Source organism: Poecile atricapillus, chromosome W, assembly GCF_030490865.1.
Source record: "Poecile atricapillus isolate bPoeAtr1 chromosome W, bPoeAtr1.hap1, whole genome shotgun sequence".
In the NCBI taxonomy this organism is placed as follows: Eukaryota; Metazoa; Chordata; class Aves; order Passeriformes; family Paridae; genus Poecile; species Poecile atricapillus.
In genome coordinates, this window is record NC_081288.1 from 59,702,369 (window position 1) to 59,718,394 (window position 16,026).

Genomic DNA, 16,026 nt, shown 5'->3' on the forward strand with positions numbered 1-16,026 from the left:
CAGTCTAAAAAAAAGTAAATTCTCAAGTATGTTACAAATATGAAACATATATATATATATATGTATATTTATATGGGTATACATATATATATATATATATTTACCTGGATGTAATGGTATGACTGAAAACACATTGCTCATAAGTCAGTGCTGAAAAATCAAACCAGTATATTTTATCTGAGTTATCTTAATCATACATATATGTATGATAAAGCTGTGCTGAAAAAAATTATGCTTTAAATTACAGCCAATACCAGTATGCATTGTATTTTTCAGGGTAAGGAACAAATTGCCTTTCCAACCCAGCCAGCATGTCATTTATATTAATGGTGAGGAATGATAAGTTGCTCTGTGTGTAAGTAAACTCTATTAAGAAAGTCAGGTCCCTTGGTGAAGCTAGATCCTTAGTAAATTTTACTAGCTAAGCACCGAGCTCCATGTCAGAGTAATTACACCTTTTATCCACTGTGAGCTCTCTCTTTGCTTCTCCATATTCCTTAATTTCCCACTTCAGCTAATTTAGCAGTAAAAACGCAAAGGTTTAAAAGGTTAGCTGCCGAGGAACTGGCGCATGAATGTTCTGTTAAGCTCCGTGCATTGAAATCGCATTATGTAGAAGAAGGAATTAATTAAGTAACAATTAGGTAGTGATGGATCATTGACAACATATATACACTTGGGTGCTAAAAATTAATCTCCCCTGTAAAAACAATACACTGTGCATCTTCTCATCTATACACAAGCAAGTTTTACACTTGAAATATCAAATAGAAAGGCCCTTCAGCAACTTCTTTAAAAAAAAGAGGCATATCTTCTGGCACTATTAAAACTAAAAAATATTTTTAAAAATCATATAGCTTAATTTTTAATAAATAGTTGGAAAATAAATAAGAATAGAAAAAGGAGAAGAAATTTTTAAAGGCAGGAAATTTTAAAGTGACTGTAGGGACATTTGTTATATGAAAGTACTTAGTATGTTAAAAATGCTAACAGCTGTGTAGTATCTTCGTTTGCTATCTTCTTTTACAAGTTGCCATATTCTTTCCTTCTATTGACAGTCAGCCTCTTAATACATAGATTGGCAGTTAGCCCAGTCAGTCCTCAATTCTAAAAGCCTCTTAGCAGATGAAAAATCTTTGGTTCATTCACACCTTGTAGAAAGAACACCAGGGCAGAAGTGACATCCAGATCCATTTAGAGTACACTTTGAGTCTGATTTTCCTTTGCCTTGCACCTTGTGTAGTCATTTATAGCTCTGCAAAGTGAGCACAAAATGGATATAAAACACTGCTACTTATGTGAGAAGAGAATTCTGATTTGGTTGCATTATTTCCAGAGGTGATCACAGAAAGTGCCAGCCAGCTGAATAATCTGGCTCTGCATAGAATGTGTAAACAATTTTGACACAAAATATAAAGTAAAAAGCAGCAACCCTTTCCAAACATTTTACAGAAATTGCCCCTTTGTTTTACAGCAATGGATATGTTCATTTGCTGTTTGCTTAGAATTTTCATAGAGAAAATGCTTAACTCATCTACAGAACACAAATCTGATTTCTTCCTTTTTAAGAACCATATTAGTCCTAAAGTATATTCTCAAGTGTATTCTCAAAGTATATTCCCTTAAAAGGGAGCTCATGTCATCTCTAAGGTCTACAAGTCCTAATTTTCCACATACTGCTTCTAAACCCAATACTTAAAAAGCTGCATTTCCACAAAACCTCCTGGAATCAATGTGAAAAGCTGGCATTATCACAACAGCTGGTCTCAGTCCATCAGAGTTCAACACTGTTCTGACTTTAGTATGGGTGAGAAATTATTGTCAGCGTTTACCACTGATATCTCTGCTATACTATCTACTATCAGTATGATAACTCAAGACCTACTGCCAAAAAATATCTTTAAGATGCAAACTATATCAGCAGGAAAGGGATGCTGATATTAGATTAATGAATGTGTTCTTAAAAAATTGACAATTAAAAAATGAAGGACCTAATTTGGCGGTTGCTGGAGATGCAGTCAAAATTATTTCTATTTAAGAACAGGATACAGTAACTAAATCAGTATGTCTGGACACTTTTTTCCCATACTATCTGGTGGTCATTTTTCTGGCCCTTCCCAGCCTGAAGTCGTTCCTAGTACACTTAAATACCATGATGGCATGATAGTGCATGGAAACACATGTGTGCTGATTAGGAGCAGAAATAGCAGTTATTGCATTAGCAGCTGTTGATCTGAGAGTATTGCTACAGTAAATAGTGTCCTTTAGTGTTTCTGTTAGATTTTTTTTTTTCCTTTTCATCACAGTCATGCATTACGTAGAGTCGTCTTACTGACACAGTTTCCAAATCTACTACCATGGTCCAAAGCTTACTCTTCAACCAAGTAGCTAAAGAACATGCTTCTTGTAAATTCTTGCTATGTTACTACACTGTATTATAGGCTAGAGTTTATTGCAGGGTTCTGTATCTGTTTTTCTTCTTGTCTTTTTTCCCTTCTCCCCCTTCTGCATTCTGAGCTTCTGTAGGCACTCTGAGTTGCTAGTCTGGCTTGACTGGAAAGTACTGCATGTTTGTTTTGTATCTGCATGTGTGATACCAACTGTTGAAGACTGCTTGATGTTAGATGAGGGCTTATGCTCAGAGCTGTTCTACAGTTGTCTCTGGCAAAATCTTTCCTTATCAATGACAATGATGTATCTGTGTGGGGAGAGTCTGTTTTACAATATTACACTTGCCGTGGTCTTAATTTTACTGATGGGGCATGATTATGATTTCATTTACATTAATCAAATTCATGAGTCATTCCATTCATGTCAATAGCATTAAAGAGCTATAGAGACAAGTTAGAGTTCAGAATCAGGCTTCTGGTGTTTAATCTGAAAGCATATCTGAATCACTTCATTAAAGACAGAAACTGAAGGATAGATCCTCTGCTTACTTTGCATTACTCAGACATGCCATTAGCATTAAACATCAAATAAAGAGCTAAAATGACACCTGGCAATGTGTCACAGTATACGGGTTTTCTGTTTACCTCAGATACAGAAAATACTCCTGAATTAACAAGATTTAAGACTGTATTTCAAGTATGCCAAAGTTATGGTATTAGATCTTCTTGCCCTGAATGTTGGCATTTATGTATAAAAAACCTTTTTCTTCCCTTGTTTTTTTATGTCTCTCTTACATAACTTGAATGCAAAAGACTTAAAAGCAAACTATATTTAAGTAAGACCTCAGAGATGAGCTTAGTTTTATAGCCCTATCCATAAGGAATATTACATCTGGTAAATACAGACGCATAAAAACAGTGATCACAATTCATAAAATTTGTTTTGTAGGTATCTTATGAAGCATTATCTAGTTTCCCTTTTTCAAAAAAGTGAAAATCATATTAAATTTCTAAATACAGAGATTCTAAAACAATAAAAGGTTTTATACTGCTGTCTGTCTCCTGCTCAGACAGAGAAATTGTGCAGGGGATGATCGGCATTAATTTAGTCCGTACTGATGAGTACTTTTAAGACTAAATATTCTTGAAATTGCACTTATTTAAATTACACTCAAGCTCCCTGTAAATCTAAAAAAAGATTATAAGGAGGGGAAATAATTTCAAGAGGCCTAGCAAGCTATCAGAAAATTGCTCTATTATATCTCTTCAGATTTTTTCCATTTTTTAAGTCAAAGAATTGCTGGCATTTGAGAACATTTTCTAGAAATCTGTTTGATACATTACAGGCCTTAGAAACTATTACTGTTGTATATACTTTCAGCTTCACAACAAGCATATGCCCCAAGACACCTGATCAGAGAACTGAGGGATTCATCAACAAACCAGGGCCAAAGGAAGCTGGGAAAAAGGATCTTTTGCTATATTTTCTGTAGGTCTCACTGAAAACTAAAGATCTATCTGTGCAACTTGTTTTTCAGTATAGTCGCAAAAATATTTTCTTTGGAACTCCCAGTGAAAGCTTTCTTTTCATCCTGACAGACCACACATTGAGTTTTACACCCCACACTACCACAGCATAGGAAAGTTTGTGTATGTTGAAACAATAAGACACTGTCTTCAGGCTGGATACAAATGTTAGTTAAGCCACTGGTGTCTTATAAGAAAACCTTGATATAACATCTACTCTTAGTAACCAAGGGAATTACACATTTTCCTTTGCTATCTTTTTCAATGTTGTACTTTGTGATAAAATTGCTGTGCATTTCAGCATACACACTTGGGCGTACAGATTAATTATGAGACAATAAACTTTACATAAAAGGGCTGAAAAACAATTAAAAATCTCACTCCTTGTTTTTCAACAAACTAAAGTGAATAAGAAATTGAAGTTAGAGAACAGAGATGTGACCTACCGTGGTTGTCTTTATCCGTCCTCCTGGTTGTGTACAGGTCCAGCCTGATTTATTGATTAGCAAATCACAGCCTTCTCCTTCTAAACACGGAAGCATTTCACACCACTGTTTTGTTTTGATAATTCGTGCTACGAAACAGAAAAGAAAGAAGAAAAAACAAAACCAAAAACAATTGGCAGGAGAATTCACATTTCACTTATCTCTAAACACTTTCTCATTTGAGTTGTCTATTTTCATTATCTGATAATTCAGCAATAGTTTATGATGTAGACAACCCTAGGCAATTTGCAAAATTATTTACAACACCTGCTGTGCCAACAAATTGAATTTCAAAGTTAAAAACTAACAAAAAAAAACAAAATACAGCTTTATTATAAATTAAAAGAACATTGAAACTGGCTATTTTTCTAAATTGATGCTCCTTCCAATCCAGGAAACATTGTTGGGGGGCTAACAGTTGAAGACTTACTATACTACCTAATCATTTTGGTGTTCCACAACTGGGATCCATTGTGTTAGACTCTCTACAAACCTGAGCAGACAGTCCTTATCCTGAAGTGCTTACACTGTAAATAGACGTGAGACATGCAGTGGAAAGAGAAGAGCTGTAATAAACAGCTAGAGTGGTCAGTATAATGACAGCTATTTTGAAACTCTGTGATATTTGCAATGGTAGGGGTATTGCCAAGGGCAGAAACTAGGAACACAAGAAGGACAGGTGTTGAATGAAGCAAAGTGGAAAAATCATGAAGAGTAAGACAATAAACTGAGGGAAAAGACAGGAACAAACAGCCTATTGCTACAAGGGAAAAACAGTCTATTTAGGATAGTTTCTAACAGAAAGCTGGTGTGATACGTGTTTTGTGTCTACTCTTAATGCTTGTGTCTCCAGCAAGCCAGTTCTGCAAAATTTCGTCAAGGTCATACACAGCATGTATTCTTGGAACAACAGAGGAGCCTTGACTGCAATAAATTAAAAGCAAAGGAGTTGTAAGGAGAATTTTTTCCTCAAGGTAGGGAGAGAAGGGGCTTTAATACCTGTAGACCTCTTTCTGGACTATAATACTACTCCTTCTGAGTTCACTTTTGTAGTATCTGGGGTCCTTCCCATAGAATAGCAAACAATATTACTGATATCTGGTATTCCCTTATTCTTTCGCTCTTCACTTAAGACAATATTTATAGAGTGGAGTGTTTAGGATACTTTTTATAAGACACATATACGGCGAGACTCACTTGCACGGTGCCATATACTCACACTAAACAAGCTAAGATCTCCCAAACTAACTTTTGCTCAAACTGTAAGGCTTGCAGTCTGCAGAAAATGGTCCTTGGTTCCTCCAGGGATCATCTCACCACGTCCTGGCTGGACCATAAGAAAGCTTCACCACTTCAATGTATACCTAAGTGTCCTAGGATTCAAGGCCGTAACTTGCTCCACACAGAGGGCCACAGATCATTCCTCTATGTTGATGTGTGACACCAGCACACATAACACACCTTCAATAATCATAAGCCCAGCAAAGAGAGAACTACAGGAGAAATACTTGGTGAAACAAGAGTACAAGAAGTTTATGCTGTACCAAATTAATTTGGGGTCCAAGGAGACTAAAAGCAGGGATTTATCCCAGTGGCAGCTGCAGCTTTATGCCCTGTGATTCAGCCTGACTTCTTCTGATTGGAACTACTGAAGAGTGCAATTCCCAATGCCACCAGATCATGACAAGAAATAGAAGTGCAATTTAAAATATTTTAATAAAACCCTCTCCAATATTTTGACACAAAACAACTTGTGTCCTCAGCACTGGTATAACTGTTGGTAAGCTCTAGCAATATAACAAAACCTTATTTCTTTCAGTGGAAGCTCAATCTGAAATACATATTAATATTTTAATTATAAAACCTCTTTAGCACCTAAATGTCTACATAAAAATTTGCACTGTTCATTAGGTAGTATATAAACCAGTGGTGAAATGATTCATAACTACAATTTTTTGAAGCAATTCTCCTAGGTTTTTATAGCACATAATACACAGAAATGTGGATTCTACTTGGGCACCAGAGGTACTGCTCTACAGGTAACTGGATCATACCAGTTTTTGAGACTAACCCCTCCTCTGTAACAAATAGCCTTGTCCTTTCTCAGTGAAGGCATGCATCCAGTTACAGGCTTAACAGAATAAGCTCAGTAAAATGTTAACACCCAATATGACCTAATTGCATGTATATCTTTCTTAATTCACAATATCAAAATAGCTATTTTTATAAATGTTTCAACAATATGAAGGATAATTGAAAGACTAAATAGTAAGCTAAACCTCAGAAATATCCACTAGATTGCCTTTACTATCTCAGCTAGGAAGCTTTCCCGGAAACATGACTTGAAGTAATCTTGTTTTATAAAAGTATCTCTGAATTACTCTCAGTGTTTGCTTAGTTTCTATTGCTATTATCACAAATCCATGGGGTCTTTGCTCTGGGTATTGGCTATATCCACACAAATTTAAAACACACCAAGGGTATTTTACAAAGCATAAAGTCTAAACATTTCTCTGCTGTGTATATACCAGTTCATGCATTTAGGCCTTGAGAATCAGAACTTCTTTTGTAGGGAAAAGCTAGCCAGCTGACATGGTTTAAAGCTGATCAGTATCAAAACTGTGCCTCCTCAGCCCCCATGCCCCCTTCCAACCCCCCTACTCTCTTCCCCATTACTGGTTTTCACATCCCTTTAATTCTGCTTCTCCACCCACTCATTGCTTTGCTTCAGGAGCCTCACCAACACACAGGCCCTCGCACACAGGGCCACGAGGGAGGCCCTGTTCTTGTCTGCAGGACTACATCTATTTTTGCATCTTCACTTTTTGGTTTGCACATTATACCACAGCTTGAGAGTGTAATATAGGAAGTGAGCAAAATGTACAGCAACTTTATCAGCATAATATCAAAGAATTTTCATCAGTAATTTAAACTGAGTTGCACTAGTCAAAGCAAAGGAATATAGAGTATTTCCTGAGGCAGTGTAGTTGCCTTTTTACTGTGTATATTCACCAGGGGTGTAATTCAGCCCTCTGCAGACAAGGCAGCAAAAAGCCTATCAGCTTCTTCAAATCCACTCTGAGCTCCATTATAAAGAATTAAGTGGCACTTAAATGATGCACAGGCTTTGTGCAGAGCTTCTGCAAGGAAGTGAATTTCAGCTTTAGAATCTGCGCTGACACTATCTTGCATCTCCTAAGAAGGGCTGTGCCTCTTCACTTAAACTGGAGTTAATGGGAACTGACGTTGCTCAGCACATGGTAGAATTGCTTTCCCATTGGAACTGGAGAACAAATGGACTCCATCCAAGAGGTTTTCATGCAAACAGTTTTGAGGCATTGGATGCAAACAGATGTTGTATCAACATAATGACAAACTACCCACCAAAGTGATCTTAACTGTTTTGTAAGACAGAGAAACTTGCAATCAATTTCCAGTTATTAGTATAAAAAGTCTCCATTCATGATCAGTATAGTCTAAGATTGCTCAACTGAGTAGTGCTTCAGAATACCATAGATTGTTTTCTGCTAAATACTGCAACTAGATAAGGCTTGTCAATAAGCCTCTCATCTGGTTTAATATTATAGATATATTTCCTATGAAAAATCGGGTTTATTTTCTAGATATCTTTTTCCCAAATTCACCCCATAATCAGGGAATTATCAATCTCTGCATCTCTAGTCAATATTTTAACTGAAAATCATCAACTGTTTGTGATAGTAAAAAATGGAAATAAGTCTTTTACAGCAGCAATAAATGCAAAAGCTTACAGCCATCTAAAATATGATAAATTAAAACACTCAGATTGTTACAGTTTGTTGTTTGTTTTTTTTTTTATTGTTGGGGAATGAATTAAGAAATAAAAGTAAAAATGTACTTTATTTTCACTGAATAAGAATATTGATTGAAACAGCTTTGGATAATGACACTTATGATTTCAGAATACATTATGCTTGCTTTTATGCATAAAAGGTGGTGTGCAAAGTGAATATTTCTAAATTTTTTATATATTTATAAAGTATAACCAAAACCATGATGAATGAGCCTAAATAAAGTAAAAAAAAAAAAAAAAAAAAGTAGCAGAGAAAATACATTAAAGTAGGGACTAGGTAAAATTTCTTCCAAGCAGAACACAACATTTTGAAACATACTTCTTAAATGAGAACTTAGCTCACCAATACTTTTTACAGAATTATGTTCTTCTTCATATTATTTTTTTCAATAATTTTTTTAGTATTTAATGCAAGTTTTAATATACACATGGAAGAAAATATTTCCTCTTTGACTTTCATGTATTATTTCAACGTGGTTTTCCTTGAACTTTGAAGAAAGCTGATCAGCATAGCAGATTCCCAAGGTTCAGAAATGCCTTTGGCTTCACCACTTTAGAAGTACATAGACAAACACATTCATCTCAGTGCATTTCGCTTGCCCCATTACCATTGAATAGGACCACATATTTTATAATTATTCACCTACAAATGATCCCAACTGGTTTCATCATCCCACTCATCTCCCAGCCTTTTTTTAATTTTATCTGATTTTTTCCTTTTTCAATTTTTTTCAACTCTAGCTTTTTGCTCTGACCATTTTCCTCCTCTGCCTGATTTAGTACACACACACTGTGTACCTATCAGAGATCCCCAAACATCCTGCAGAACTTCCTATGTTTAGCTAGTTTTACCTGTGACTGGTAAATGCTGTTCATTGTCCTCATTATGCACAGAGGTTAATCATCTTGACCAAGGTCACATGAGAATTTGTTGCTCAGCTGGAAACAAAACTTTTGAATTTTTAGTGCTCACTAGACTGGAGACCTTTCTGTGTCCCTTCCTCCTTCAGGGAGAGTGTACTTTAATATGTGTACATTAAAAAAATTAAACAACAATAAATATATGCAAAGTAATATGCTTTCAAAAACATAACATTTAAATTCCAGCAGCAGGAAAGAGGCCATCAGAAAGACAAACTGAATCACATCACTCTAAGAAACTGCAATCATGAACTGTCTTTAGAAGAGCAATTTGACTGCAATAGTGTAAAAGCCCCAAATGTCAATCTATTTTACAACAAGGAAATATCACAAAGCTTGGATACCTTTTGCAGCAGTCATTCTGCTTCCCTGAAAAGAATTGAAGCACTGCTAATTCACAGAGTTATATTGTGTCAATTATTTATAGGGCATCTAGACCAGAGACTCTTTAGTTCTAAGAACAGCAATATGGCAATGTCTAGACACCTATTTTATCATTTAGCTCTTGCTGTCAGGACTGGGAGGGATGCTTGAGCTGAGGTTGAGAAATATATGGGGAAAAGTGATCTCCTGTGGGCTACAGAGAAGCTACAAATTGAGACCAAGTAACTAGATCATGAGTAAAACATTAAATGTCAGGGCAGAGGCTCTTCCTGCAGCTCATCCCATCATAGTTCCACTGAGGGATAAATCTTATTGCAAGCTCTGTGTTGAGAAAATCCCATCAATGTTCACCTGTACCTCCCAAAAAATGAAAATCTGGCTTTATCAGGAATGATGCAAATTGCACCTTGTACAATATGTATGTAGGAGCAGCAGGTAATACCTAGGAGATAATCTCCAAATTATGAAGTCATCCATATTATCCCAAAAAAAGACTCCCTAAGGCACACCACTGCCAGTTAAATGACTGGTCCCTAGGAATTTAGCTGAATTAGCTAGTATTGTTGGATTAAACTGAGTGAATGCAGGAAGCTTAGTAAACCACTGATGCAGAAACTACTACAAAATTATTTGAAAACGTAAAACCAAATTTAAACTACTGCATTTAGAAAGGCATGTATTTGTTCAATTTTATGATATACTTAATGTTTTTCTGTATCTTCATAAGATCCTGTGAAATAAATATATACTGACAGCTTAAAAATAATTACAAAAATAACAATTGAAGTGTAATCCAGATTCTAGGAGCACTCTCATGCAGTTCAACAGCTCTTATCATTTTTCCTGTTTGTCTCTCCAAAGAGAAGAATTTCCTCATTATGATACCCCAAACAATAAATAAATAAACAATGAAAAGCATATGAGACTAAATGCCAAGAAACATGATACCTGCCTTTTTTTAGTGTAGAAACCAGAATGTATTTTTTTGGCCTCTCTCTTTTTAGTTCTTGAAAAACTTTAATACTACGTGACTCACTGATATAGTGATAGGTACCTTACATTAGCCTACATCCAGATGTTCAAATATTTGTATGACTGAAGCATTATCCTAACATATAAAGTGTCATAGAAATCAGCTTCACTGTCAACTCTTGTCAGTTTCCATTTTACTTTTCAAGGGCCAGTATTCTTCTGTTTCTAATTGCTCTCATTTGAGATTCTAATATATCTCTGCATTTGCTCTCAACTCCTCAGCCTCTCACTGGCAAACAGTACTCTAAACTGGCAAAATTGGTTGCTCAGAAAAGTAATGCAGCAAATATAATATATATTTTCTAACTGCCCACTAAGCAGAAAAAAAAAAATTTATTATCATTTACTAAATTTTACAGGGTCACAACAAGCATCCTAACAGTTATAATAAATAATGAATACTGATAAAATTTACATTTTGGTTAGGTACAATACATGTGCTTCTAGTCTCTTCAAAACTAGCATTTTTTGACTAAATATTAAAATGTCAGTGCTTTGAATAAGCAACCAGGCCTTCAACTTTGCCCAGGATTTCAGCACTTGTCCGAATATCCATAGTTGTACATAGTCAATGGTTTTCAATCTATGAATGATTTTACTGCTTCCTTGTCTGTGGGTAGTTAGCATTTGCTGTCTAATGAGAGATGCTAATGGAACACCTACCCCCAGAGAAAGCTTTTGTCAAGACTCAGTGTTTTCTGTTTCTGTCCCCTGCTGTTCTGCTCTGCTGTATTCAATTAGTGTGCTGTAAGCAAAGTAAAAATTACTAAAAATCTGATCAGTGATATGCCAGCAAAGAATCCTTCAGAGATCAGATTTTCATCACATTTCACTTTGCTGCTAGCACATTGAGAACAGCAAATTTCACTGGAAAGGAACAGAAATTTCAGAGCCAAAGAAGAGAATCTGAAGATCACGGCACAGGATAGACAAGAAGGGTTAAAATGGAAAGTAATGGGAAAACAGATACAAGGGAAAATAAATAAATAAATTTAAAAAAAGGCAAGAAAGGAAGGAAAAAGAGGATAAATCCCAGCTATATGAAGTAGTTAATGAAGCTAATGGGCAAGGTCAAAAACTTGAGCAACTTTTTCGGTAGAATCAGTACGACAGTGTAGGTAAGTGAATGCAAAGGACCAGAACATTTTGGGTTTTCTTCTCTTAAGTATACCAGTTTCAGTCCTCCTGATGATATGAGCAGAGAACTCCAGTGGAAAACAAGATTCACTATGGTTAAAAGTCAAATGACAACCGACTAGATACCCACTGTCATCCCGATGTTATGCAGAGAAGGCTGGGAAGCTGTGGAAGAGGGAGACGGACCCTGAGAACTCCCCTAGCTATGAAACATGAACATACAAAAGTAATCACTGAATACACAGTGAAGCAAGAATTTTAAGGAGAATGCCACAGCAATAATTATACTTGATCTAGGTTACATGGTCAGAGTTTTCAGTGCCATAGGAAAAAATTTGTGAAAAAAAGTTGTGAGTCCAGAGTGAAGGAAAGTGGCAGGAAGGTTATAACTCAACTTCACAAAAAGCATTTAAACACAGACTGAAACTCAGAGCATAAATACTCATGCATATGGGTAACAAAGAATAACTGGACACTTCACCCTGTCTGCAGATTCACATTTTACTGCACAGTACCTGATTCTGTGCTCACAAAACACACATTAAAATTATAACCAAGGATCAAGGTCCTTCTTGGGACTCTAGATGTAGAGAATTCATGTACCCAGCCTTACTGGGTACCTTTAATGAACTCTGCACATGCTTAGTAAGGAAACTATAAAAAGAAAGAAAAAGAAAAAAAAAAAAAGAAAAAGAAAACAAGAAGTACTCTACATTTTACAATTTAGCTGAGTAGTTCTGCTGTGGCCCTCCTTGCTTTTAGTACTTTCCAAGTCTGGTGTCAGCATGTGTATTGCTGCTGTGATATGGTGGTAGCATTTTATTGTGCACTGAAAGAGATAATAATTCAGCTGTTCTCAAGTACAATGGGCTTCCTTTGTCAACAACTAAAGCAAAGGAAAACTCTGCCCTCTTTTTGTCATGTATGTATGAACAGAACATGGAAGCAAATTGAGTTGAAATGAGCTTGATGACTAGCATGGAAACAGACTAAGCTGTTCCTGTGAGAACAATTAAAAGTATTAGAAAAGGGAACTCAGCAATGAAGCTGTACTTATCTCCTACTCAAAGTGTTTTCCCCCTATTCCATGTGATAAGATGCTGTGTTACAGTAAATGGTATGCTTTTTGGGGTAAGCCTGTGACTTTTTGCTTTCATCAAATATTAAAAATAAGCTACAATTATGCTGATGATTTTGACACAAATCAATGCTTCAAGAATGAAGAAAAAAAATAAAACTGGTGAAACAGGTGAAAACAGAGAAAAAGGGAGTAATTTTTATGGTATCACTTTTCATAGAGAGAATACAATTAATATAAGCACTTATGATTCTTTTGAAACTTGTGTCGGTGACCCAGGAAACTTGGCATAGGGAACTGTGATGTTGAACATTAGACAGCTTGGAAAATGCACTTTCCTTATGACTTCTGCTTTCATTATCAAGTGTTTGACCAACAGAAGAACAAAAGTGTTAAAATACAGCAAAGATGTTAGTTTAAATAACACGCATTGTATTGGTACACTGTCCATGGGGAAATCCTGTTACAGGTGGATGTGTTGTGTCTCAACTGCACAGTCAATCACATATCTTATCAGACAGCTGTTTGATATTATGGCTATGCAGAATAAGATTTTTGACTGACAGGTTAGGTAATGTGAATTTTTTTTAAGGTAGTTTTTCATCTACACAGAAATATTACTGTTCCTTACACCAAAAGTTTATGATCTTGCACAATTTTCTTAATTTAGGATTTTATTTGGGCAGTTGTTTTTTCATTACTTAGTCACGCTTTCTCTGTAGGTACCTCAGTATTTTGTAAGAATAAAAATAAAATAAAAATTAGTGTCTTCTATTGACATTAGGTTCCTATTTTTAGTTTATTTTTATAATGCACATAAAATTAGGAGAAAAATACCTTAAAAAGACAATGCATCTCTAAAACTCAGCTAATGCATGGACATTTTTACTTTGTGTACCTAATGTAACAAAAAATTGATTTTCAAAGTTCCTCTAGATTCTACTACATATATATACTAACACTGTAGTTCAGAAGGAGCTCTATAAAAGAAATAGTCACAGGTAAGAAGGAATAGTGTTTCTTGACCTAAGAGGCAATATTTGATATATTGGAACACATCCGGCAAACCTATGAACAGCCAGATGTCTTCTTGATATCTCTGTCTTTTTCACCATCATAAAACCTAATTTTCAAAATTATTTCTGTGAAATTAGACTAGAAGGATTGGCCACAAGGTGAAAAAGGGGGAAATGCTGCCTCTCTCCCAGGGCAGGCACTGCATGTGCTCCCATGCTACAGCCACTCTGTTTGCAAGCAGAAGGTCTGTTCCCTGTCAAAAGCTGCACAGTGGAGGCTGCTTGAGCCAAAGGACACAGTAATAGCACAGAAAATATACTCTGACTTACTTTTCTAAACCATGAATTCTTAAAATTAGGTGCTGTAAGCATTTGTGGTTCTGCAGCAACTGCACCAATTGTTAAAAATCAGACCAGCAGGCACAAAGCAGTTGATCAGGTCAGTGCATTGGGAGTTAAAACTACTTTTCTGCACTGTACTCCTTTACAGGAAATATGATTGAGTTACATATTTTAAGGACAGAAACAACAATTTTCTTGAAGGCCATAAAATTTAATCCAGCAATTTCTGTAACAGTTTCAGCAATTTCTTGTTGACATAAAACATAACTTTTAGAAAGACATCTACTACTAACTTTTATGAAATGCTCACATTTCTAAAAACTCTTAAAGTAGCTTATACAATTCAATGGAAAAGGTAAAACTTGTCAGTTCTGTAGATTTTAGTGTTATTCCTATAGGACTCATTTAACTCTCGTAGGTGTATACTTGTCTTCCTTTAGTAAACTCCAAGAGATTGAGTGGTCTACTGTAAGCTATAATAAAGCCACATCTCTAACAAAGCATTCTCTGTTCCTAAAGGTTAATTATCTAAATTTTAAATCTGCTCTTGCTTTTCTTTATTTTTTAACATTCAAAAGTATTTTAAGGAAAACAAATAAAACATCAACACTGGACACAAACAGGAGATAATAAACCACAAAACTAACTGGAATAGAAGCAAGTTAGTATACTCCATCTGCAGGAACGTAATTGTTTTCTTTTAACAGTAACTGTCTGAAAAAAAGCTTTCTCAAGTGACTCTTACTTTGTAAGAGCAATGGGGAAATATCTACAATTTGTAACAATGCAAACAATACAAGTTCACAATCCTGACTCAGGCAAAACCTGCAATGGGTTTCTTGAGGGTTCTTCTGAATAAAGCACTGCTTGACTGAATCTGCAGCTTGGAAATAGCCCCTTGCAGATTAGGAAATAACAACTGCTAGATCTCTATGCTTCTCTTAAGTACAATACTGAACTATTTAAGTGTTCATTTAGACTCAACATTTTAAACACACAAAAAAAATATCTTAAAGAAATTCCCCCAGGGAAACTCCACCATTTTTTTTTTTATATTTTGAAACAGCAAAATGGCCCTTTAAATTATCCCGGTATGCCTAATTATGATATTAAGCTATTAAGCATGTATGTATGTATTTATGCATCTACGATATTAGGAAAAAACGTTGCTGTTACTACATCACTGCAGTGTTTTACTCTGGTCAGCAGGATACCCTGTTTAACCACTTTAGTTGTACTGGAATAACAGAATAATTTGTATTAAAGTATAGAATAATGTGTACATTTTCTCCTGTGGAACTGACAAAACACTTTCGTAATTCCATAAGTGTAGAGCCTGCTTACTCTTTAATTCCTTTATGTTCAAGAATGGAAATATGTATATATTAGTATCTATTACTCTTCTTCCTAATAATGCTAGTGAACATAAAATTATTCCGATATTTTATGTCATTGTCAGCATATCATGTATTCTAAAGTAATCTTCAAATTCCTAAATTTTGGCTAGTGAAAAGGTAGACATTTTTAGCTGCCTGTTACAAAGATTTCTCAGCTATCAACTTTGAAATATTCACCAGATATTCAAAATATGGCAGAGTAATTTCATGAAAACAGATAAACAGTCTGAAAGTATGGAGACTCTCAATTTGTACCATGTGCACAAGCAGGCACTTCAGTTTTTTCAAAATCAACAACTCAGCATATGTGACAGAGCTATGTATAACACACACAGATACAAATGTGTTAGCAAATTCTTCAGCTTCTTTGCTGTAATATAAATGCTGGGGGTTTTGGGGTTTTGGTTTGTGGGTTTTTGGGGTTTTTTTTAAAGAAATTTGCAGTAGATGCTACAGCTTCAGTGCCCTGTTTATTACATGTATGG

The 16,026-nt window shown here is 35.4% G+C and overlaps 1 protein-coding gene across 2 annotated transcripts in view; it reads right to left on the bottom strand.

Annotated features, from left to right (window-relative positions):
* The window catches only part of LOC131591843 (chemokine-like protein TAFA-5), a 407,699-nt gene that overhangs the window by 72,167 nt on the left and 319,506 nt on the right, over positions 1 to 16,026 (bottom strand). For both annotated transcript variants that reach the window (XM_058862945.1, XM_058862946.1), the window contains exon 3: positions 4,364 to 4,491. In XM_058862945.1, the coding sequence (XP_058718928.1) occupies positions 4,364 to 4,491 (128 nt within the window). The remainder of the gene's footprint in view (positions 1 to 4,363; positions 4,492 to 16,026) is intronic.